The sequence below is a fragment of the Scomber japonicus genome, chromosome 4 (genome assembly GCF_027409825.1).
Source record: "Scomber japonicus isolate fScoJap1 chromosome 4, fScoJap1.pri, whole genome shotgun sequence".
Taxonomy (NCBI): Eukaryota; Metazoa; Chordata; class Actinopteri; order Scombriformes; family Scombridae; genus Scomber; species Scomber japonicus.
Window position 1 is genome coordinate 27,948,003 of NC_070581.1, and position 26,250 is coordinate 27,974,252.

Below are 26,250 nucleotides of genomic sequence, written 5' to 3' on the forward strand. Positions count from 1 at the left end.
ATAATGCAGTGGTGATGATGAGAGCTAGATGAAAACAGATAAAATAAAAATCAAATGGAGGACTCAGACTTTGAAGGAGCTCAGTAAAGTTTCATGTGTTCTTCCGCTGCAGGATGCAACATGCTCTGACACATTTGATTCTTTGCCAATATCATTTTTACTCCGAATAAATACTGAACAACGTTTCGGCCTGTGAGTGAATTCTTTGTGTTTGAGTCAGATTTTGGTAAAGATTTTTGGTTTTACAGCATTTTTACAAGCTGTAGTTCATCTTAAGGAGCACTACACATCCTGTGAAAACCATTGTGTAACATCTCAGGTTGATTTGGAGGGCGCTCTCCAATTAACCCTGAGTGATGTCAGCAGGGTGATCTGAGCTTGGGAGCCTGTTACAAACTGCAGGATTTGGAGTTTTAAAGAAAAATGTGTGTTTACAGGCGGGGGGGGGGGGGGGGGGGGGTCTAATAAAATCCAATATTAAGTTGCATCATGGGAAAGGATCCAGTGTTTTTGGACCTTGAATCAGTCAGGATATCTCAACCCCTTTGGGGTGTTTTCTGTCCTTTGAGAGATACAAAGTGCAATACTGAATCACCGGAGTGCCCCTTTAATGGTCAGGTGTTATCTGTTTTGATTCGAATGACATTTAAATTTACTTTTTTTCTTTATTTTCTTGACTTTATTTTTGTTGGTCTAAACTGTTTCAACCAGTAACCTGCTTTCTCTCTCCTAAGAAAAAATATTGTGTTCCAAAAACTGCAGAAGGATCTTTCCCAAATCACTACAGTGGATAATGGTAGTTACTTCACTATATGTCCTCAGGAATCAGCGTCTCTCTCTCTCTCTCTCTCTCTCTCTCTCTCTCTCTCTCTCTCTCTCTCTCTCTCTCTCGCCCTCTCTCTCTGTTTTCACTCGTTTCTTGCTCACTGTGCAGGCTGCTGTTGTAGTGAATATGTGAAACTACAGTAACTCTCAGAGCTCACAGGTGAACAGCAGCGCATCATTCCACTCTCCTCTCTCCTCTCTCCTCTCTCCACCACCGCTGCTGCTGCTGCTGCTGCTGCCAGACAGACACAAACAAGAGCGGAGGAAACCTCACGACTCACCACCGACCACAATAACCAACCGTCTGACTCTTTAACACGTTTTCATATTCTGCCAGTGGAGGAAATCTCCAGAGTTGACCTGAAAATTGGCGGATAGGAAGGGACGTGAGTGCGGAGGAGCCACAGAGGAACTCTCTATAGATGAGCTGAAGTGTCAAAAGGATTTCTTTCCCTTTTCGGTCTCCGGGTTTCCTTTTGCTGGCGTGCAGGGATGATGATGATGTGTGCCTCGCTGGACTTATAATCGACCAGCAAATTCTCAGGCTGATGAAACACTTTGTCAGTCCTTGTCTTTCATTGCTTTACTTTGCAACCCAGCGAGATACGCGTTTAACATGACTGTAGTGCAGTGGTAATGGACCTTTTGGTTATGCATGCTTTTGAGTCGCTCTGCCTTTGCATGCCTGCTTCTGTGAAATGCATAACTCACAAGTCCTGCTCGTCTGACTTCTTTAGAGAGTGGAGGATGCTCAAAATGTTTTCCCACCAGTGTGCATGAGGGATGGCGAGCAAAGTCCAACGGTGGATATCTACACGTTCACACCTGTTCGGGGTGGACAGGTGAATGAATGCATGCACACAGGCTCACTTTCTCTCAACAGTTAAGTGTTTTGAAGCTGACTTTTCTGACTCTGGCATTCAGATCGAGCTTGTTGCACAGTGACGATGGATCTCAAAGTAGAAACCGAAGAAATGGACGCAAATCAGCCCCCATCGCTGGAAGTTTTTGCGCACAGCTCGACCCTGCACGGGATCTCTCACATCTTCACCTACGAGCGCTTCTGCATCAAACGCTGCCTGTGGATGGTGTTTTTCTTGGGCTCCCTGACCTTCTTGTTGTACGTGTGCGTGGACAGGATCAAATTTTACCTCGAGTACCCGCACGTCACTAAACTGGATGAGGTCACGACCCCGATCATGACGTTTCCCGCGATCACCTTCTGCAACCTGAACGCGTTTCGCTTCAGTAGGGTGACTCGCAATGACCTGTACCACGCAGGAGAGCTGCTGGCCCTGCTCAACCAGAGGTAATCAGATGTTAAATTAAAAAAAAAAAAAAAAAAAAAAAGTGCAAAATGATGCCCAGCGTTTAATGTCCTGAGCTGTTTCTGCTGTGCGTGTGGCTTTAATCTCTCAAAATGTATTCTTGTCTCTTGTGTTTTCAGTCTATATTCCTCTATAATACCAATTCACATCAAGTATTCCTTATAATGATTGTCACTATATCACATTTTTAACCACAAATATATTTTGCATACATAAATATCATATCAGTCATTAATTAATGAAAGATTGATTCATTAATCTTTTAGAGAGCAGAAAGCCGAAATCACACTATGTTATGATCTCTTGCTAGCTAAAGAGACAAGGGGAGACAAGAGAACATAACAGCCATAATTATATCTATTCATTTATTAAAAGTGAATGATGCAACAGCATTTTAATGGTAGGTTTCATTACAACCATTAAAACCATCAATTAACTGACCTAGAACTCCCTCTATGTGCAAAAATGTAGAACAACTGCACAAAAATAAATAATTTTGAGTTTTTGTATATTCTGGGCCACATTAGGAAATATGATATTTCAGGTTTAAATAATGTCGTTTAGGGTGTTTTTATTGCTTTCAAATTACCAAATGTAACTCTTCATCTATAAATTAGTTTCATATTGCGATTATCAGTGGTGGAATATACTTTACTGAAGCACAAACTTGTGGTGCATGTACTCTCAGTATTTCAATGATATGTCATGTTATACTTTTACTCTGTTGAAATCCAAAGGGTAATATTGATATTTTGACTAGAACTGTACCGATTAGTGGAATAGTCAATCAAAAGGAAATACATTGTCAACTATGATGATCAATTAGTCTTTCGAGTTGTTTGGGGTTTTTTCACAGTTTCAGTTTCTCAAATGTGAGAATGTGTTGCTTTAAGTCGTAAACATTGTAGTGAATTGAATATTTGAGAGTTTTGGATTGTTCGTCCGATGTGAAGATAAAAGACATATATTATATTTGATTACATCATTTTGTGATCGATTCATGAATTAATCGTTTAGTGAGATAATAATCAACAGATTAGACAATAATGAAAGTTAATCATTAGTCACAGGTGAACTTTTGACTCTGCTGACATACTTTGCAGATTAAGAATTTAGATACAAAATCTGCATGATCTTATAAAATATTTTACACATTGCTTCTTACACATTAATGCATCAGTATTAATAATGTAATAAAATGGGGTGAGAGGCCATTTTTCTGCACTGAGTTCTACATTTTGCTAAAACCACTATTGCAGCTTTACTTATGTAATATTTTTTAATGTAGACCCTTTACATGTTAGGGGGTATTTCTCCAGTGTGGTGTTGTTACTTTTACTTTAATAAAACATCTGAATACTTCATCATCCATCACAGGTATCTGAGTCCCAACAAGCTCATAGTTTGTACATTGTTGAGTCAACCAGCTCTTGGAGAGCGGGCTTGTCAGGGTTGAATTAACTGAAAACTCCAAACGCCTTGTTGGTGCAGCTAAAGGCTCTGGGTAGTGAAGCTGGAAACAGCATGTACTGTATGCACAGGAGGGAACATTTTGCAACGGAGCTCCAAAAGATTGAATCCACTTGTTTCTCAATTGTCAGAGATTTTGCTTCCCTGGAAAGCAACCATACTGAAAAATAAAAGAATGAATAACACATTTTTAGTGATTAAGATCACACACAAAGCTGTCCAAAGACAAGAGAAAGAGGAAAGATCTCAGCGCAAGTTGGAGATGCTGTGACTAATCCTGGTTTTAGATGCTGTTTGAAACATGTTGCTGTCCCTGCGGTGTTGTTATGTTGTTCCAAAAGTCAACAGAGACTGCGATAATGAAACAATCAGCATGGCAGTTTTATTGTTACAGATTATCTCGGGAAAATAGAGTATTGACCACTGTCTGTTATCTGAATATTAAAAATAAATGAATAAAGTGAAAGCTTAGAGCTCACATGATGCAAGTGTCTGACAGGCTGTCAGTTAAAGAGATGGAGGACAGTGCTAAAGGCCTCTAGTGGCTTTCTTTTTATGTGGGTATACAGCCAATTTCTATCCTAAATCTTTAATGAAGATCCCTCACTGAATACTAAAATTAGCATTTTTTTTCCTGTGATGCTGGTGTGACTGATAATCAACTCTTACCATCTGGATTTTAGATATTTTTATGACTGCATCATCTAACCCCACATTTTCAGGCAGGAAATCACAAATAAGACTTTTCAAAGTTGGAGACCAAAACATAAAAGGGGGGATTTTTCCCTCTAACTTTCCTTCTTCATGTACTCATCTCAACTCTTACACTCTGATGTAGGTTTAGTACTCATTATCCTGTCTCCCTTGGCAAGGTAGCGAGGCGATGCAACGGCACACTTTGCAGTTATACCCGCAGCCAGAAATGAAAGTGCTTGTGGCATGAAATCCATTTAAGAATGTTCTCCGCCCACTTCCCATGTTTGGAGTCACTGGTCTGGGAAATGTCTTGTGGCATGATATTTAAGCTGCACACATGCTGAAGTGTCAGCCCTCGCTGATCCTGTCGGCTCATCCTCATGGGATTTTATCTCATAAGTGCCTTCTTGGCAGGTTTGTCCACTACACAAACAGCAGGGAGCAAATGCCTCTGCTCAATTAAGCTCTACTTCAATCAAACAAAAACACTCACCACCTCTGACATAATGAGGTTTAGTCTCATCTTAATGTCTTAGCTGCAGAGCAAGTGAACCCAGATGCAGAAACCGACGATGACACTGGAATTAAGTAAAAGAGATTTATTGCAGAGTATGTGGAGGTTAGGAGGCAGGCTAGGGAAGTTTGGGCTGGTGGTTGAGAGCTAGCAGATGGAGCAGGAGAAGGTAAGGGCTAAGGTCCAGAGTGAGATCCAGAGAGACAAAGTTGTGCAGAGCTGAAGGCAAAACAGCAGGGCTTAACCAGATGAGGAAACAGGAGCTGGAGGCTGAGCAGGCAGGACTGCAGGGGAGCGGAGACAAGGGTCAGGAAACAAGCAGAATCACAAAAATTGCAGTTTGCCATGAATTGAGAAGAGACTCGAAATGTAAATGTAGTACCGCAAGCTGGTAGCAGATAGTATGGCAGAGTGGAAGTAGCAAGCCTGAATATTTGTAGGGGTCTTGATTCCTGCTGCAGCTCTGTTCTGACTACGGCACACTTGTGGACTATATTATCATTTTTTATTATTAAACCTTCATTTAACCAGGTGAATCCCATTGAGATTACAAGGTATATTTTTCAGTGTTTCAAGTGTTTTAAACAACATAAACGCAAACAATTAAAAAGCACATATAATAATCAATAATCTACAAACACACACAGGGAAAAAACTAGTCGGGGAGTGGCAGCAGGTCAGGGAGGCATTGTTTTAGACCCTGTTTACATCTGGCATTAACATACATTTTACATGATCCAATCTGAAGTGGACAGCGCTTCATATTGGGATCTGATCACTCAAACCACTTGCTGAGGTGGTCTGGGACATATTTGACCACCTATCTTTTGATGATGTGTGCCTAGGAAGGGTGTAATAGGAAAATACGTCATCAATGCAGCGTGTGGCAGTTGTTAAAAAGGTGGCTGGTTAAAAAAATGGAGAGTAGCACAGGTGTACATGATTGGAGGAATCTGAACAGTTGGTATAGCTCATACATTTATATTACCATTAGAAACATTTTTCTTAGCTTTAAGCTCTTTAGCCTGCACTAAAAGCAAATTTGGCCCTTGTATGAAGGGATAACAGTCAGTGCACGGCGCCCTTTGATCTTCCACCAGAAATGATGTAGGCAGCAATGAAATCTGGACACAGGTGATCAGCTTGAGTTGCATAACAGAGACAGGTGTGAACGGCAATGTGTCTCAGCTGTCCACTTGTGATCGGATCACCCGAGACACATGGTATGCCAGGTGTAAACAGGGCTTTAGAGGTAGAGGACGTGGCAGATGATGTACAGGGACAGATGTAACATAATGTCATTTTTGAAACTTGTTGCAGCGTATTATTGATTTAATGTTTGGAGGGTTTCAGTACAGAGTGTTAAATGTCCCTCACGAAAATGAAAAACAAAATGATTATTGCACCAAGAAATGTAATTGTGTCTATGTTGTAATTTAAGATCATACATTACCAGCTCTTGTTTAAATAATGCAAGCCTCTGAATCTCATTGTTATTCATGCAGTGCATACAAACTCATAGGGTGCATTAACAATATGTTACACAAAAGATCAATAAGAGACCATATTCACTTAAAAGCGGCTACATTCACATGACAACCTTCTAAAAAAGGCCTTTTATTTTAGGCTGTATTTAGGGGAAAAAAACCAAGCAATCTGCTCTTTGGTGAGCCCATTATAATTTTGACATTTTTAATAATAGCACAGCGGGAGATCACAGTGAGGGTAGAGAGCGAGTGCATTTACAGCTATTCTGCTCTCTTTTAATACAACTTGGTCAGATTTTTGCAAGCTCCATTAAATAAAAGGAAAATTTCCCAGTGCCACTGATAAAGCTGCGTGTGATGTGGGTTGTCTGACTCCCTACTCGCAGGCCTTTATTCTCAAAAAGGGGCTACAGCTGGTGATACAGACCAAATGAAATCACAGAAATTGAAGTGAATGCCACGCTGCAGTATCAATAATGTGATTATATGAAGCTCGGCTGTTGGCGCTTACTAAAGACATAAAACTGTTGTGGAATGATCGTTAGTGGTAAAGCATGAGGAGACATTCATTGTTCAAGTCATTAAACTATATAATAAATTTAGGATGTGGTATCCTTCACTGTAGTCTAGCTTTTAAGACCAGAAAGAGACAACTCTGATATCTCAATATTGTGATATCCTTTCCCAGCTCATACACATACAGAACAACATACAGTTTATGAAATCATTTGTTAGTTTCTCAATTAAAAAACACACAGTTGCTTGTAAAGAATCTCAAATGATACACACACAACACCAAGAGTATGGCACCAATTCAAATTCATTTTGAAGTTAATGTATTATGTTAATCATGAACTCAAATGTAAATGACAAATAGACTATAAACAGAAGAAAACAGAAACTTTCAAGCAATCATGTAATAATGTATCCATTAATTATGGTATAAAATAGCTGATTCTTCTTCTCAGATCATTTCTTCTGCTTTTATGTGTCTTGAACACCTGAAATGACTGAAAGCATAAAATCATATGAGGTAATATCAAGGGCTTGACTTTTTTTTTCAGCTCTTAAACTGTTTTCATAATCGTTGTCACCTTAAATTCTGGTTTTCATTTATATAGTTTTGGGCTGTCCAACACAAGATTGAACACTCATGATTAAGACAATGTATTTACTGATTTTTTTTTAAATTCATGATATGCCTTTACATCAACCTGAGCTTGTTTTCACCCTATACAAGAATTCACAGCCATGCTAGCAACTGTGTGAGTCCACACTCACACTGCTAATGTCAACATGCTAATATACGCACATAAACACGTGCACATTCATTTCTGAGGGTTTGCATTCTTGTAGCCATTTGGAATAAATTGATTATTTTCTGCAACAGCAGTGCCTCTTTGTTTGACGTTGATGGGAATTGCAGGAATTGGTTTTGGTATAAAAGTGTTGGACAAATTAAAATCTTGACCTGGTGATGGTGCTAGGGGAAAAATGAATCACCAAAGATATTATATTTTTTCATTTTTAGGTTTTTTTTTAGAAATCCATCCAGTAGTTGTTGAGATATTTCAATTAAAACTACACATGGGAAAACTGGATACACCATTTGAGAACCATGAATGCAATTTTCTGCCTGATTTTCTTGTAAATGGACTAGTACATCCATCTTAATGATCCATCTAGAGATATTTCACTTCATAAATAAAAACTTTGACTTGCTGGTGGCGCTACAAACAAAGGCAAGGGATCACCAAAACCAGTAGGAGTCATCCTCTGGAGACCATGAATGCCTGTGATGGTAATTCCATCAAGTAGTTGTTGAGATTTTTCGATGTGGACCATTGTGGCGGTCATTGCGATTCTTATATCTATGCTTAAAATCTCTAATGATACACAAAAATAAACATGAAAAAACATAAAAAGGACTTATTCTGCATTCTCTTATTTATTGCTCCATGTGGGATTTCGATCAAAGCAGAGAGTGTCTTAATTCATGGAGATGTAGTTAAGAAGTGACAGGAAGATTTCAGACTGACAAAAATAATGAGCAATGCAATTAGGTAACACAATTCAGCTGTTAAAAAAAACTCAACAGTTCCCTTTCTTCTTGTCTTTAATATTTTATTCAGACCTACTTTTACAGGGGGGGGGGGGGAATCAGTCAGTTTAAGAACTCACATGAAAATTTAACTGAGTGCTCTTATGGCCGAGACAATCCAATCAACATCAACATAAACACATTTTTCTCCAAGTTTGAATCCATATAAGTCCAAGTACTGTGTAGCCTGGAGCCACCGCACTGACAATAAATGGATGGTTGGCTTTATGGGCCCTCACAGCTCTTGTCTGGACTTTATTGTATTATGTACAATAAAGTGTTACAGTCTGGTAGTGCTATCAGTTCAGGGACCAAAATGGCCACAAAAGTACAATCTTGTACATTTTTACTGTCTGTTTTCTGTCCCTTTTGATTCATTCAGCTGTGTGTGAATGGAGCAAAAGTTCCCTGACAAAGACTCATAAACCTTCTTCGAGAGTGTAAAAAGAAATGTTCAAGGCTGAAACTCGTTTTTTTATGAAGTCAGTTCTATCATCAGACAGTGATTATTCGCTGTGAAGACGTACTGTTCGGGGACAAATCATAAATCCCAGACTAGAGGATATAAAATTTGCATTTTGAAATGTGTGAAACATTTCTCTGGCTTCTCATTTTCTGTGCCTTTCCATCCAGGTATGAGATCAGGGACGTGCATCTCGTGGAAGAGAACGTCCTGGAGAGCCTGAAGGTCAAAGCCGACTTCCACAATTTCAAGCCGCGACCCTTCAACATGCTGGAGTTCTACGACCGCACCGGTCACGACATCAACGACATGCTGCTCTCCTGCCACTTCCACGGCACCGAGTGCAGACCGGAGGACTTCAAAGTGGTAAGTTTGAAGATCCAACAATGACTGAAGAATAGGTCTCGTGATATTTTTTGTTTTTTTATTGTCAACAAATTCCACAAAAAGACCAAAACCAAGAATGATTTGATTCAACCAATAAGACAAAGCTTTGTATAGCTTAGGGGCAATTCTAGGATCAGACCTTTAGGGGGTCTCAGCTCCTAATGAGAATTCAACATACAATGCCCTGCAAGTATTCAAACCCCCTGCTAAATAATTCATTTCACTGGATAATGTAAATCACATCAATACATAGTAGAGTTGTCTACTATGATGTATAATAATAATGATAATTGTTCAGAATAAATCAGATTTCTACAGAGAGGACTCTAAGATACTTAATGAATCCTGAGGGAAAGATTATATAGTAATGTCAGAACTATCCAAAGTACATTAGACCTGTTCAAATAAAACCATTTGAACCTAGCAAAATAATTAAAGTTGTATCAAATCATTTTTAGGGAAAGAAATACAATAATAATTTACTTATTTTTAGTGGTGCTTAGATCAAATTTAGGGGTGCTTGGGCGCCCCTAAAAAGGGTCTAAATTGCCACTGGTATAGCTTATTCTGCTGTACAATCAACCTCCACTATTGTCAAAAAACTATTGAAGCTAAAATTAAAATTTGAAGTCTATTCAGTTTTTCTTTTTGTGTAAAGACATTAAGGAAAAAATGATGCTACAGCTATGTCGTGCACATTTTCCCATTTTTTCAAAGAAAGATAAAGCCATTTTGTGACATATCTGTGGAAACAGCTTCTAAACTTCAATCCTCTGCATCCTCGTTTCCATGGCAGCAGTTGACTGACCTGTGAGAAGGCTGTGTCCAAAACAAGCAGCAACGGGAGCGTGTGTATGTTCCCACAGCCCAACGTTTCCTCAGTTTAATAATAAAATGAAGAATTTCATCTGTCTTTCAAGCACTTTCATAGATGAAAAAACAGGAGGCACGTTATGTATATTAGGGAATACCTGTGCTGTGGGAATGTAGGCCTGAGGAAACATAGGGCCTAATTTGGTGGAAAATTCTTGAGGGAACATAAATCGGTGGGAACAAAGAGATGACCCCGTGGCAACCACCACGAACTGAAGCTTTCTGCTAACAATGCAGACTTGATAAAGTGAAAATTACTCTATAGAGACTCTACAGCTGACAATGATTGCATCCAAAATCTCAGTTGAGCATCTATTATATATAAAAGTTAGTGAATGAGTGATTTAGGGAGTGATCTCATACACAGCCTCTCTCATTTCCTCAGTAGTGCACACTCAAATAAAATGGCAGGCACTTTATAGTAAATACAGGTAATGATTTCTGACACAGTCTTAGTGTTGCTAGGAGACACGCCATCGGCTTTCATGATGAGATAATGACTGGAGCATGTCATAGCTCTGTACAGCCTACATACACTGATACAGTAAAAGACATTTTTCACCCTTTTCAGTAAACCTACATAGTGTTCATGGTCAGTGGTCATGTAACTATTAGCATCTGTCCTTTTACAGCATTCAACATTTTGGAGGATCCATCTCACTCTCACAGCAGCTCTGCTACAGATCTGATCACCCAAAGTCCGAGGTTTTATAATATTTTGTATAGTTACACACTGTGCTGACATTTCCTAGTAAAATGTCCTAAGCCGTTGAATCCTTCAGGAAGTTTTAATCAGAAAAAACTGTTAATTTAACCAGACTTCACCACAAATTAGTCCTACTTAAGATAGTCAAGAACTAGACAACTATGTGCAATGGCTCTATCTGAAGTCTGACTATTAGTTAGATGTAAGCCATAGTCAAAGTCTATCTTCATAAAACTAGTTGTTTGAATAGTACAGTGCAGAAAAACACACAATTATCTATTTATAGTGGGTTAAAGAATGATGAACCCCCGCAGCAAAGGACCTTTAAGGGAACTGAATGAAAAGGCATGTGGTTTTCTGACCTTAGGATTCCTGCTGTGCTTTTGCTGCCTTGAATCAAAACTCGCTGGTGAAAGTTGGTAACAATACCTTACAATACATGTTGTTGTGCGGAGATGTATGTCTTTTATATTCCCAGCAGTAACATTTACAGTACAAAGTCAGACTGATTCCTCTTGTCCTTGTTTGACGATGACGACTCAGTGTTTATGTTTGAATCTGTGCCGACAAGTCCTTGTTAAAATTTATGATCAAACATTGTTTTCAGCTTTTATCTGTTTTGTCGAGTCCCTGTGGCTCCGAGTAAATATTTACACCTACCTTTTTCATCTTTTTATTGTTATCACTCTCTGCTTCAAAGTAATATCTATCTTTGAAAACAAGTAAATGCAGAGAAAAGATATGTGGAAGTCAAAGAAATTTATTATAAAAAAGTGTAAGCAGTCCACTGACATTATATGTGCAACTGACACGTGAGATTTCCCTGCAGCACAGAGTACAGTTGCTGGCTATAATCTCTCTACCATAAAGGCCTGCTGTCACTGCAGGCCCACCCAGACTCTGCTGCCAGTAGTGTCTCTGGCATCCGACATGGTTTTCAATTTGGAGCTGAACGTTGATCATTTCACAGCAGCTTCACTAAATAGATTAAATTAAGTTAATTTTTCTTTCTTCAAGAAGCCTTAATTATCTCTTAAGTGGACATTTTTGGCAGCGTGGAAGAAGTTGTAGATCCTCTTATACATACCACGCAACGTTGCCAAGCACGTGAACTTGACAGCATGGATGTAACCAGGAGAGTTGACTGAAAACAAGCTTGTGTGTGGTGGCCTAAAAGATTTATTTTTGGCAGGGGAACATTAATACACACATCCATACAGGAAGAAGAGCTCTACATGCAGCCACTTACTGTAGCAGCAGCACTGAAGTGGCTTTGAAGTGCTTTGATTTCTGCTTATGGGCAGAAACGCTATAACTTTTACTATTTTTCCTATTAACCCAATGAAAGGAAAATCATTTTTTATGTCTCTTCATTCAGTTTGAAGCAGTGAAGTTGCATAATTACCTCAATTATTAGATGTCTCTGGTAGAAAATAGTGATCCTGACTTATTTTTTCAGTTTTCTACAATGACTCCTCTTCATGTTTACAATTCAGACAGCTGCCCACATTACTACTACTCTCTCTGTTGTCTGATTCAGGTGTAAAATATAATGAGAATCTGCCTTCAAGGTTGTGTAAACTTTTTAATTCATGGACTCTGTTCCAAAATCAGATTTAGACCTTAGATTTATATATTTATATACTTTATTTAGTTGTTTATTGTATTGTTTTTCACATTGTGTCTGCATTTTATGCCTATTGCTTTTCTTTTTTTATTGTGAAGCACTGTGTGTGAAAAATACACCTTATATTAAATGCTTATCAAAAATGAAAGGTCCATTTACTGACGCTACCTGGAGCTTTTGGTTATATCCCACAGCCTTCTTTACTGAATGAAATTTGCTCCATTGACATTCATTGTGAAAAATACACCTTATCAAATGCTAAATTTTATATTTAATAGAAGTTTTTGTTTGCAGATGTGATAATCTGATCTAATATGATTTGTGGACACATCTAAAATGTCTAAATGCAAGGTCCATTTACTGGCGCTACCTGGAGCTTTTGGTTATATCCCGCAGTCTTCTTTACTGAATGAAATGTGCTCCAGTGACATTCATTGTGCCTCCACCGTTGTACATGTTTGAGGCACCTTATGAGATTAATCTTAAACCCTTCCCTGTCCATTTCTGTCCATAGATGTGAAGCAGGGTGCAATAACTATTTAATATAGATACTGGTCAGCTATTTATGAGGGTGACAGCATGAGGAAACACACTGCTCCTGTGTCTGGTAGTTTCAATATACAGGAAGGGCTCTGTAGCACCTGCTGGAGAGGTGTGAGGAATCTGTAATGATTTTCTCTGCATGTGTCCTGGTTCTTGAAGAGTACAAGTTCTGGAGTGGGGTCTGCTGTCTTTTGTTTCGCTGCAGTCTGTTCCTGTTTTGTGGCTTCACCGAACGTCTGGGCCTCGTTGAGGAGTTGAAGGAGGAGTTGGAGTTGATGCTGGTCTCCCTCTTGAAGGTTGATACAGGGCTGTTGGATATTGTGATGGGGAACAGTGCTGAGGGGTGTTTCTTTAAGTCTACTGTCATCTCAACTGTCTCGAGCATGTTCATTTCCAAGCTGTGCTGACTGCACCAAAGTACAAGCCGTTCCACCTCCTGCCAATATGCAGACTTGTCACCGTCTTGGATGAGTCCAGTGACTACAGTATTGTGTGCAAACTTCCTGAGTTTAATATAACATTACAAAACATGAACTTAACAACTTAACATTTACATTAAGTACAATCTGGCATTTAGAGCAACTAAATTCAAAGAGAAATTGAAAGGTGTTTTTGTGTGTGTGTGCGTGTGTGTGTGTGTGTGTGTGTGTGTGTGTGTGTGTGTGTCTTTGAGCACATAGAGACCTTAACCTCTTTCACAGACATTTTGACTTGTCACTATAAGAAAAGCACAGCTGTTAATGACAAAAATTAATGATGTCTGATTTCCATTTAGCTGCTTCACTTTCAGAGTCATTGTATTGTGCATGCTGGCTCAGTTTCACACTGTCATTGCTATCAGGGACACTTGAATATAATGAGGCCATTGTTAATGTTATTAGTAACACCTGCACTTTTCTTACTATGACCAGTTAAAATATCTCCTGTGAAAAAAACCTGATAAGATTACATAAAGGCCAAGACCCCCTTTCCACCTCGAATCACGGACACATAACATGACCTTAATTGTCCTCCTCAGAATGAGAAGAGAAAATATTTAATTCCTCATGCCTGTTGGTGTGGCTCTGTTGCACTTTATTTAATGATGCAGTGCTTGTTTGCCAGGCAGAGTGCCCTTCTCCTAACCCAAACGTTTCATCACGACTTTTTTCCCTGATAGGATTTGAGACAGCCTTCTAGTCGTGAGCACATGCTTCCAAACATTTGGTTAGTGCTGCTTCAATAATTCATTTAAGTTATGAAATACACACATATACACATAAATGGTTGTTTGGGGTGCCTGTGTGTGTATGTGTGTGTGTATGCGCCTGCACATGTACTGTATGTGTGTGTGGTTGGTATGTACTCCTGACACCCACTCAAGCATTTTATTGACCTTTCTGTGTTTTCCTCTAATTTGAAGAGGGCTGGATAATTTATGTAGTATAATTTATGTAGCTTGCAAGTCCAAGTCTGTTTCTCAAACTGCCCCCCCCTCCACCCCTTCCCCCCCTCCTTCAGCTCTCAACTGTGTCTACTGTGATAAAGCAATTTCTCCTCACTTTGTAGAGCAGTGCGGTGCTCAGGAAATTGCATCTGGCCAGAATGTAGTGGCAGCAGCGAGGTGTTTCCCCTGGAGAGGTTTAAGGCCTTTATTTCTCTCCTCTCAACTTCCCTTTGTTATCTACATCACCGCACAGCTCCTGAAAACTGGAAAATGCACTTCCTTTGAAGACCGTCTTTGATGCATTGCATTGTTAATCTTTTCATTGTTTCATTGCAAAGTGCCTGATGAATAAGGAAAGAGGTATATCCCAAAAGACTGTTCTTTGTGGAAAGATCAAACGAAAAAGAAAAAGGCTGATAAGACACTATTTTGAGCCGTTTGCGATAAGAATACAGATTCTGTGCTCAACTGAATTGACAGGATCGCTTCTCTCTTTTTTTTTTAAGAAGTAATTTCGTAGCATATTATGCAAAAAACAAAAGAGTGATTCTGCAACTGTAAGTGGCCTTAGGGGTAGACTTCTCTGATTGATGGCGCATGCAGAAAGTTGACAATAGTTGCTGTCACAGAATTATAAATGTGCCAGTTTGTTTTTATGCATCTTCTTAGCTAATATATCCTCTTCAGCTCGGGTAGTGTTGGGTGATATGCCAGTGTGATGAACAGTAGCTGTGCTGCCCACAGCTTGTAGAGATGGTAGCCACCTAGTGGTGTTTTTGAGTATTGTATTTTAGATTAAGTTTGGTCTTTTGAGCTTGCCGTAGTTAATTCAGTTTGCCAGAGAGCATGCCGAATCTCCATTTCTTTTAGCAAAGCCTTGGAAAATATATGCTTGTAAGTATATTCTTTTGGTTTTCTTGAAGTTTTCTGTTTCATAAGATGTCATGCTGTTAGTATATTTGAATTATGTGAGGGTAAAAGCTGCATTTTTTCTGTATGTTGAGTTTTACAGCTTGCTCATGTGTGAATAAACAGCCTTCACTGAGAAGATTGTTCACTATCTACTGAACTAGCATCTAGTTACATCTAGGGAAGGCAGAATAGTAGCCCCAAAACAGGGTATTCAATATCAGTTTCAAAAGTTGTTCACACACACAAAAACAGAAATACAAGCTTCAAACTGCATCTTATATTAGGCTACATGTGTTTCCTCTTTTAGTTCCAGCTGGATGTTTGAGCTTCATTGTGCAGAATGATTTGTGTGCTGCAAGTTTGATGCTGCAAAGCTGTTTTCATCATCTGCCCAAAGTGGAAAGCTTCTCTCTGCTCATTCAAAAATCTCATTGTAAAGGGCGGATCTACGAGCATGATTTGTGACATCAAACATAGTTTTGAGCCAATTGTGGTCCAGTATGAAACTTACACAAGTTTGATATGGAAACTTGAAGCCTCCAGTGCACATACACTGAGAATAGACTTAACATTGAAGTGTGTTCTGCATTAAACTTCTGTAATAAACAATATTTGCATATTCATAGATTCTGTAATCTTAATAAATGCCTGTAGGGGATATTTAACCTCTTATACAACATAAATAGTTTTTTCTCATGGCTGAATATGTGTTATTCCACCATTTGTATATGACATTCCTCAGTTAATTAATCATTTTTATAAGACAGAAGGCCAATCAGACTCATGTGCTAAAGTTATTATGTTCTTTCACTAAACAAAGCACTTTGAGAAACAGATTAATTGCTCCGGTTGTTATTAGGAAGTTATCGAGAGAACCCAGTGCAGAATCATCATTGCTAATTGGACTCGGAGGTATTTCTGCAGTAAACAGCAAACTGCGCTTATTTAAAAACCCACTCACCAGTGAACTCCAGTAAAGGAGAACAGAGCCACAGTCCTACTCTGAAGAGCCCTTTTCTTGGTCTGATGCGTGGCCCTTTTTTGTTTGTCAAAGTCTGGCTTTGACAGGTCTACCCGGGGAATAGATGTGTGTTTGCAAGCTCCTAGCACACTGCTGCCGTGACAGTTGTGTTATAATTTCTGTACTCTGATCACTACTGTCATGTCTCAAGAAGGCAACATGCATTTGCAGATTTTGTAGACAAAATGTAAGACACGCTGTGCCTAGAGGAAGAGAAGACAGCTTAGTGATATTAGAATCACTACATTTCATATCATTTCATGATTTGCAGGCTGTTGAGCTGTAAATATATTGAAAAAGCCAGTTTGAGAAATACAGTAATAAAATCCTTTAGAGGAGCATTTCAGCATGTTTTGACTCATTAACTATAAATTCTGCATATCTTAATTACATCACTTATAAGGATATTTTCCCAAAGCATTGCAGTTTTCAAAGCAGTCACCACTCACCTAATGCAGCAAGGATAAACTGCCTTTGACAGTAATAAATACTGACTACATACTATTTATACAGTGATGGATTATTGGATGCAAATTTCTACAAGTTGATTTTCAAACTGTGCTGGCATGAACCGCATCCCATTTCTGTCTGGAAGGTAGAAAATCTAAAATGCACAGTCTGCTTTGAAAAATGGTCAGCAGTGACATAAAATATACTCTCCAGGGATGAAAACATATAGAAAACCACACTGTGGTCCTTGAAATTCCAATTGTAGTATAATTTCTGCACTTTGATGTTTTTATTTGAGTAGCAGGATAGCAGTTGCAAATGCACCCAGTATATTTTCATGTCTGATTTCCAGTTTGACTGCTGTAAAACTCATGTAGTGATAGTCTTTAGCCCCAACCTGAACTCTCTAAAAGCAACCCAGAGGGTGACAATGATCTCAGATTTCCCTGACAACTACGGCACTGCTGGGAGCTGGAAAAGTACCAGACTCTAAGGGTGGAAACAGTCCATCTTTCCCTTGGCAAGAATATACTTAAGCTTGCATTTCCTCCGGGTTTTGTGGCCTGAAGTGACAGATGTGAGGCACAGCCACCACCCACATCGCCCAACGGCTTGTGGGTCAGCACAGCTGCGCTCCACATCCCGGCTCCAGAACCTGTCACATCTTCCTGCGCTGAGCTTGCAAAGTTATGTCACCTCTCGGTCAAAGTGTTTATTCTGATTTTTCCCCCCTCCTTTCTCCCTTCCCTCTTTTGAAATTTTCTGCATTCCTCCTTTGTCTCAACCCCTGCGCGGTGCACTCCTCACATCAACCCCCATGGGCATGACAATCCTCATTATGTTTTCATGTCATGCTCCCTCCTCTCTCTATCTCTCTTTCCCTCCCTCACTGTTATGCCCTTTCCTTTGTTCTCATTGCTCCCATGACATCCTCTTTTCACTCCTTGCTTGAGGAGCCCTAAAAAAAACAGGAAATCTTGATAAAAAAGAAGATGCCGTAGGTGGAACTATTAAGACCACAGGAAATTACTTAAATAGCCTCTTAAACGTACTCCCATTTCCTACCGCAGCGCTGTCATAAACATGCCAACACACTTACAGTAGTGGATCAACATAATATTCGTTCTACTGTGCTGATCGCAGGGCATTTAGTGCTGACCACCTCCAAAGAGTGATTATGGGGCGGAGTAACCACATTTCCAGATCAGCAGGTGAATACTCAGGGCTCATAATGCAGAGCAATCCTGTATACGAAAGCCATCTGTCAGCAGTGAGACTGCCAAACACAGCAGGAGAGTTAAAATGCAACTTTGAGTGTATTTTAAAACAGGAACTTTAGTAAACATTCACCTTCATCCCCACAAGAGCGACTGCAGATTAAACTATTGTATGTGATCACAAAGACAACTTTAAGTCATGTTGAATTACAATTCTGCCAGTCAACTCACTCTCTTTTTTTTCTGTCTCATTTGCCCCGTTTCTATCTTAATCACTATCTTTGTTTCTCTGAAAAAGTCTTTTGATTCACACCATTAGAGAAACCAACCCTTTGAGACCAGAGAAACCGACCCACACAGGGCTTTTGAGGACAAGTAGTTGAAGTTTTAGAGCATCATTAAGTGCAGGTAAAGGAGAAGGAAGGGTGGAGGAAGGAAAGATTAATCATCTGCGAACACAGCTTCAAAACATCACCATTTGTTTTAGCATACTAATAGCCTGATCAGACTTTAATGTAACGCCCACTCCAATAACCCCAAACAAATCTGCCCATCTTAAGCCCCAGAGATATCTTTTCCCATATTGTTAAAGGGCGGCCAACACACAGCATCTCCATGACTCCAGCTGGTTTCTAGACGGATCAGTACTGCTGCACGCTCTATTTGCCCAAGCCTGGGAGGGGGAAATGCTTTTTATGAAGACATTTTGGACTGGGGAAGAAGAGGAGGGGAAGAAAAAAAAAAAGCACAGTGGGGCTGAAAATAGCCCGAGTTGGCTGCACTGCTCTGCACATGGTTTATTTATCCTGAGGATTAGTGCAGGTGACTTGAGGGCTGGGCTCTGGGTGGGCTAGAGGCAGGCTGGCAAAGGGCTAGCTGTGACTCACTGGCTGCTGGATGGAGTTTAGGAGGAGGAGACTGGGGAGGGATGATGCCGCAGTTTAGACTGCTGAGCTGCTGTGTACTCGACTGACCCCAAATCAGACTAATTGTGTGTTTCCAGAGGTTGGCTGGGAGACACAAAGGCCTCTGTTAGATGAGGGCTGGGGAGTGCAGTGTGTTTGTATCTGCTGGATCATTTTAACTCTTAGATGTGCAGGCAGCTTTTGTTAAAACCCACTGAAGTTGATGTTAATTTAAAGGTGTCCAAGGTTAGCGTGCCAGGCTGAATCACAATCACAAGACACTTTCACTTTGTTTGATGTAACATTGCAGCCATAAAAACATGGCACGTTGCATTTAAATATTTCACTCAGTATGAATCTGATATTGCCTTAATGAAGCACAGTAACAGGCAGATGCAAAATATATGAGATATACTCAGACAGAGTGAAAAAATGAAGCTACGTAAAAGGAATTTTTGAAGGATAGTAAAAACGTTTTTATGGTTAAAATGGATTATCCAGTCAGATGCACAGAAATGCACAAACTCACACACACAATCACAGACAAGCAAACAGCAATTCCCAATAATCCTGCATTTGTCTGGGAACATGGGCTCTAAACAGAGCTGAGTGATAGCAGACAAGCACTAAACCTGTAAACAACCAAATAATCCAACCACAGTAGGATACAAACAGCACTGAGACAGACACAAACATGCACAGAAGGAGCAAGAGGCAGCTGTTGGTTTTCACTCAGAAAAACCTGCTTTCATGCATTTTTGTGTGTGTCTGTGAACTGCACAAAAACTGTGTGCAGACAGATGGAGACTCTGTGTGCCACGAGGTCAGAGAAATGGACGCAGGGCAGGACGAAGTGAGAAGAGACAGATGGGAGAAGTTGTAGTGACAGGTGAGGACATAGACTAACCGTAGGTGTGAGGAGTGGCTCAAAAATGAACTTGTTCTGAACTATAGACGAGGGCAAAAGTATGAAAGAATGGAGAGAGATGAAAAGAAAATGAGCTGGGGGCATTTTATTTAGTTTAGAACAAAAATGAGGGTTATAATGAGGAGGGAGATATGAACAAGTGGGGGAAAAGAGGGCTCTCTGTGCATGTCTTAATCTGACACTGGTATAATGAGCCATTTATTTTAATATGCAAGAAGATCCAGCCCAAATTTACTCTGCTCATATTAAAGGATTTTATTATTGTCAGAGAGAAACTATTAAGACATATTCATTTTTAGCCAAGATCAGACACACGTGCACACATGCAACACACACGCATAACACAAACCTACACCCAGATAAAGTGCAGTTGCATGAACCAGTGGCATTCAACACAACAGCAGCCTCCTCGTAGAACAGCCGGGAGACTGATTAGTATTTCCTGGATGTGCCTTTCGCACTTTTATATCAACCTCAGACTGGCATTTCCACTGCAATTACCAAGCTAATCAGTTAACCGGCGATGGCTGCAGCTTGGCCTACAGCCGGAGTTTAGGCAACATTTCTTACTGTTGTTTTTTCCTTTTTTTTAATGTGTCTGCAGGAAATAATAACACATCTATGGAAATGAGTGGTCAGAGCCACAGTTCACTGGATGATGTGTGCATGGTGTGTGCTTTTGTGTGTGTGTATTGTTGATTTGTGGAGACCCCAGCTCTTTAGGATGCAGTGCTTTCTTGAAAGATTATCATTATGACATTTTTGTGTTTACTGCACAGAATTACAATGCAGACTGACAGGAGAGTTGGGAGACAGATAGAAGGACATTTACAGGCTGACAGTAAGGAGGCAAAGGGGAAAAAAAGAAAAAGGACAAGATGATTAGGAAGACTGTTTAATATCTATACACATCCATTTATCATTACTTTAGCCAACACAGTCAAATGTCAAAGAGCTGTGTGAATAAGTTAGATGACTAGAAAATTGTTTCTTAATGTACTTTCGGAGTGAGACTTTAAAAAACCCAATAATCAAGTTAAATGTCCTCCACAGCCAACTGAGTAAACTTAGTTCATATAAGCATCAACAGTTTTTTCACAGGTTTCTTGCTGTCACTGCTCATCTTTTGTGACCCTATTTACACTAACTTCTTTATATGTAAGAGTTATGTTTAGTACAAACTAATTTCTCAATACAATATATTGGGAACATCTATAAATACAAATATAAATCCCTTCTCAATACCACATTTGCTGTTCAGTGGTCTGTGTATGTGATATATGTCCTCATAGTAAAATACACAGACCATTTTACTAACTCAGTCTGTAAATGCATTTGTTATTGATGCTAGATAACTGAAAATATGAACTTGTTTATAAATGTGCTCGAGAGTAATACAAGCCAATCTGAAAAGCTTCGAAATCAGCAAAGTCAATGCATCACTGGGTGAAGCAAAAACAAACAAGTAAATAGTGTGAGAAAATGAACAGTAAAAATGTTCTTTTGCTGTCTTCTTGGTCAAGATTTTAATCTCAGTGAGACTTTATTTCCCTTAAAGCTGCTCTAGTGAAGTTAATTGATGATCAGTTGTACAGTTCCTCTCTTCACTTTGACATATGTTAACATCTATCAGCTCTTTGTTTCGGTTTTACTGTTTGGGTTCACTCTCACTGCTCTCATTTGTGTCAGTTCCAACCACAATAAGTCATTTGCAGCACCAAGAAACACATACAGTATGCTTCCTGCTCAGCACCAACAAAAGTAAGTGGTAGTGAAGAAGGTGGAACATTTAGTAGATAAAATGAAAGATATTTCTGTCAGGATTTGGTAGAGGGCAAAAGAAAGCTAAATGAGAGAGAGAGAGAATATTTAAAGGACCAGTGTGTATGATTTAGCGGCATCTAGCCCGAGAGGTTGCAGATTACAACCCAATCAAAACTCACATAAAACACTGAAGGTCCTCCCTAGAGCCTGTCTTTAGTTTGTCCTTTCTGAGCTACTGCAGAAACATAGCGGTGCAATATGGTGGCCTCTGTGACTATGTAGATATAAAGGGCTCATTTTAAGCTAACAAAAAAACTATGATTTTATGATTTTTATGGGAGTATATTTGAATTAAAACATACTTATGAGTATTAAATTCCATTTCTGCCAAGTCTGTCCCGTTAGATGCCACTAAATCTTACAGACTGCACCTTAAAGACTTATAATTTGTTGGCAGATACACAATTAAGACTCCAAATGAAAGCTAATAACGCTCTGGGGTCAATATAATTTGAGGTGATATCATGGCAACGTTGTGTTTATAGTTTGTAAATCAATTAACTCGGGTTTAAATAAAGGAAAGGAATAAGTTATATGGCGATGAGCAGCTTAAAAAGTCCCTTAAAAGATTATTTTGACCAGTGACTGTGTGGTTTGTACTTCAGTCCATTTCTCTCTTTGCTCATCGCATGAATGTATAACATCATACAAGAATGTATAAAAGAAAGGTTGCACCACAATTTGGTCTGCTTAACCTCTGTCTGTGCACCTACATTTTAACAAGCTAATATTCCTCATTACTCTGTGACTTCATGCACTGTAGAGTCAGATGTGAAGAGCTGAAATGGCTGTTGAGTGGCACAGAGGACAAATATTTAGTGACTGTCTGATTCAGACCTGATGAGTGGGCTCATCAGAGGTGTAAATTGATCACTTCTTTTACCAAGGTGAGATAAACACAAAATGAGTACAGAGGAGAATTACTCACCCCCCACCCTCCGCTGGATATCAAACACATGAGAGGATGAATGAACATTTGTCTCTGCTTACCTCCCACACATTCACAGTTAACATTCTGCAACTGTTCTCTTTATATAATGAAATGAAATTAAACCCATCACTCACACCGCTATGCATTGACATTAGATAAAACAGGCATTACCACTTAGTGAGTGATGTTCAGACAACCACCCAGAATAGGAGACATCAGTCATTTGCGGTTTGTGGCCACGTTTGGGAATGACAGGTATATCTGAAAAAGTAAATTGGCTTTGCATTGGTTATTTACTCTCTGCTGGTCATTGTTTCTCTGCTGCTCTGATAAGTGGAGCGGAGCTGTAGTTGAAGTTAAGACCTGGCTGTCAGGAGTGCTTTCTCTTTGTCCTCTGGTTGACAGGGACACACCTGTTTAAGGTATCTGCAGAAACTTATTATGCTCCTCCAGTCGTCAGTGTCCACCGCCTGCAGATGCTGCTGTCTGGTCAGGCTACTTTCCCGCCTCTCCACCTCAATAACACTTCTGTGCTCAATTAAGGGGGGACTGGCGGTATGATTTCAGTCCAAACAGTCGAAAAAAACAAGGTTGATGGTACTTGTTGTTTGCTCTGAGTCAGAGCCCCTGCCTTTAAAACTTTGCAACCAATCTTTTACTTCACAGCACAGAAAAGAGGACTTCTGCAAAGTGTTGCAGGATAGTTCACACACATCTCCAGCTGACCTGATATTAGTTACCTAGCAAGGCAGCTGGATTCGCAAAAGCACAAGATCACACAAGAATCCATCTTGTCAGGCTGATTTTAAGCTTGTGTCTGAATCAGCGTCCTATGAGGATTCTGGCATGATCTTGTGAATCCAGCTGCCTCACAAGGTAAGAGGGTGATAGATGGCGATAGACAGATGGTTCATGTCATCTGCCAAGTATTTTGTGAAAGTGCCTGACCTTTTCCAAACTGTTTCCAAGGGCAACTTCTTAGATGGTTATGTGTAACAAACCATCTGGCACATCAGGTTATGATGATGAACTTTAAAACTGATTATTTTGGTCACTTGGGGGCAGTGGAAACATATTGTCACTTTTTAAGTAGATGAGATAGCTCTGATCAGACAGAGCGCATTTTAGCAGCTCAGAGCAGAAAAGCAGCCAATGTCATTTGTGTATTTTCCCATTGTCTAATCAGTTGAATTGAGAGACAGGCTTTCTGTAGTAGACATAAACAGGCTGGTCTGGGATAAATTAGTAGTGGTTGTTGCTGGATACCCAGAGCTATATGACGTTACCAACCATAGTTACCATGATCTGAACAGAAAGGAGCAGGCCTAGAGTTTCCTTCACTGCAATATAACAGTGATTGTAGGCTTCAACAAAAAAGGAAAGTGCGGAGAACCTTGTTTTGCAACCTGCAAAAGGCTGATCAGGGCCATAAAACACTGTTATTATTAATGTAAAGTCAGTCAACCAGGAAAGTGTAAGTGCAATATTTAGTCTTCTTTTAGCTGATTTTGGTCTACAGTTTTCATCTACAGTGGGTAATTACCATGTTCCAAGGTCCTAAGCCACTTAGTCTACAAAATATCTTAATTTGACTTGTGTGAAATGAGTGAAAATTCATTTGAAGTTACATTAAGCCTGCTACTTTAACAACTTGAAGTTTTATTTCAAACTGTAATACACAAGTTCACAAAAGCTTTTTTCAGTAAGAAGTTATTTGCATTTTGTGCACGTTCATTAAAGCTACCTCACGGCACTATTCACTACTGCAAACAACAAAAGTGTATTTTCCTGCACTCCAGCACTCAAAAACAGTAGAAAAAGAAATATATGCATGAACTTATTTCATATGCTTAAACTGCACAATCTATGTGTTTTCATAAACTTAAATAAAGTTAGAACATATATAGGATGTGATTATAAGAGAAATAATTGACCAAATACCAATATGTGTCTAAGTGGATCTTATACTATCAACCCCTGAGGGAAATATCAGACTTTTAAGCTGTTAAATGCTCCACTATGTTCACCAGGTAGTTGCTTATTCTGTCTACTGCATCGACAGGTAGAGTGGGTTTTTAGAGCTTTTTCACTGAAAACTGGTACCTGCTCTCACATCATTGCTACGAAAGCATCTAGACTGAACCAAAACTATAAGGTTGTGCACCTTTAAACCAAAACAATGGGTTAAATAAGGTCAAAATGCTCCGTAGAGCTAATGGGGAGCTAGATAATAGTCTGGAGACAATTATCTGTGGATTTGTCAATACCAGTGTGTGGTCCATTTTCCAACTAATGATGAATATGATGAATGATTAATGACTGCATTTATATAGTGTGTTTGTCCATGGTGCCTTGGAGTATTTATGGCTGTTTATTCACCAATTTAAACACACACAAAGTGCTGACCTGACCATTGGGAGCAAGTTCAGTATCTTGCTGAAGGACACTTTTACATACAGGAAGAGGTGGTGATCGAACTGCCACCCTGTGACCTACCTCCTGAGCCACAGCCGCCCCTATTTAATTAAACATTAATATAAAAACATTGATTATAACTGCTTTAAATGAAGCATAAGAAATAGCTGATGAATGTAATTGTTGATCCAAAATTTCATCATTTGAAATTGGCTATAGCATAATGCAAAGTATGCTAAAGAGAAATTATGTGTGTGTGGGGGGGGGGGTTAATTAAAATAGTAAATAACTAAAAACAATAACCTACTTATGGAATGCCACCGAGCAATCATAGCATTAGTCTTTATACTTGGAAATTAGTTTTGGCCTGATGGTCCCACTCATTATAATCCACTCATTGTTGCTTGGTAACAAGGGAGTGATTGGGCGCATGCTTGTGTATGTGTATGTCTTTAAAGAGTTATCAGTGCCCTGTGTTATCACCTCTGACACCTTATTAAGGACAGTTTTGTTTTAATTATACACTGATATCAGCGAGTGGAGATAATTTTGAGTGGAATTCATTATGTATTCTAATAGCATTTTTAGAAAGACAAATGAGTTCCTCTTTGTGGAAGTGGGTTCAGATATGGAAAAAAGAGGGAGGATGTATAAATAGAGGATGACCCAGACATACTGTATAGAGACAGAAAGAGCAGTGACAAAGAAAGAGAGGGTTAGATTGTCCCTGCTGTAAAATCCAGTTGAGATAACATAAATGTAATTAAACCTGTACCCTAAAATTCATAATTTGATAAGATTTTAAATGTAAATGATAAAATGAACAACGGCTGAATATGATTTAGCTGTTTCAGTTTCAAGGGTCCTTGTATTGTGCATGCTGGCTCACTCACTCATTAACAAGCTGTGTTACTGTTATTAGGGCTGCTGTGAAAAAAGGTTTGTTAGTGTAAAATAAAAAAAAATGTACAGTCCTTTGCTGAGATGTAAGGTAGATGGAGATGAGAATGATAACAGGGGGTCTAAATGTGTAGTCAGACCAGCGAAATATAAATTGTGTTTTGTGGAAACAAAGCAGGAAATAGCAAAGGGTTGGGTGGTAAATAAACAGCAGGTGCTAGCAGGCTAACAATAGCAACCCTCAAAGTTTTAAATTACAGCTTCTTATCAAACATGTCACCGTTATTATCACTGTCCTTGA

At 39.3% G+C, this 26,250-nt stretch overlaps 1 protein-coding gene across 2 annotated transcripts in view; it reads left to right on the forward strand.

The window, feature by feature from the left end:
- Positions 1–1,772: 1,772 nt before the first annotated feature.
- Positions 1,773–26,250, forward strand: part of LOC128357179 (acid-sensing ion channel 1-like) — a 45,241-nt gene continuing 20,763 nt past the window's right edge. For both annotated transcript variants that reach the window (XM_053317436.1, XM_053317437.1), the window contains exons 1-2: positions 1,773–2,134; positions 9,055–9,250. In XM_053317436.1, the coding sequence (XP_053173411.1) occupies positions 1,773–2,134; positions 9,055–9,250 (558 nt within the window). The remainder of the gene's footprint in view (positions 2,135–9,054; positions 9,251–26,250) is intronic.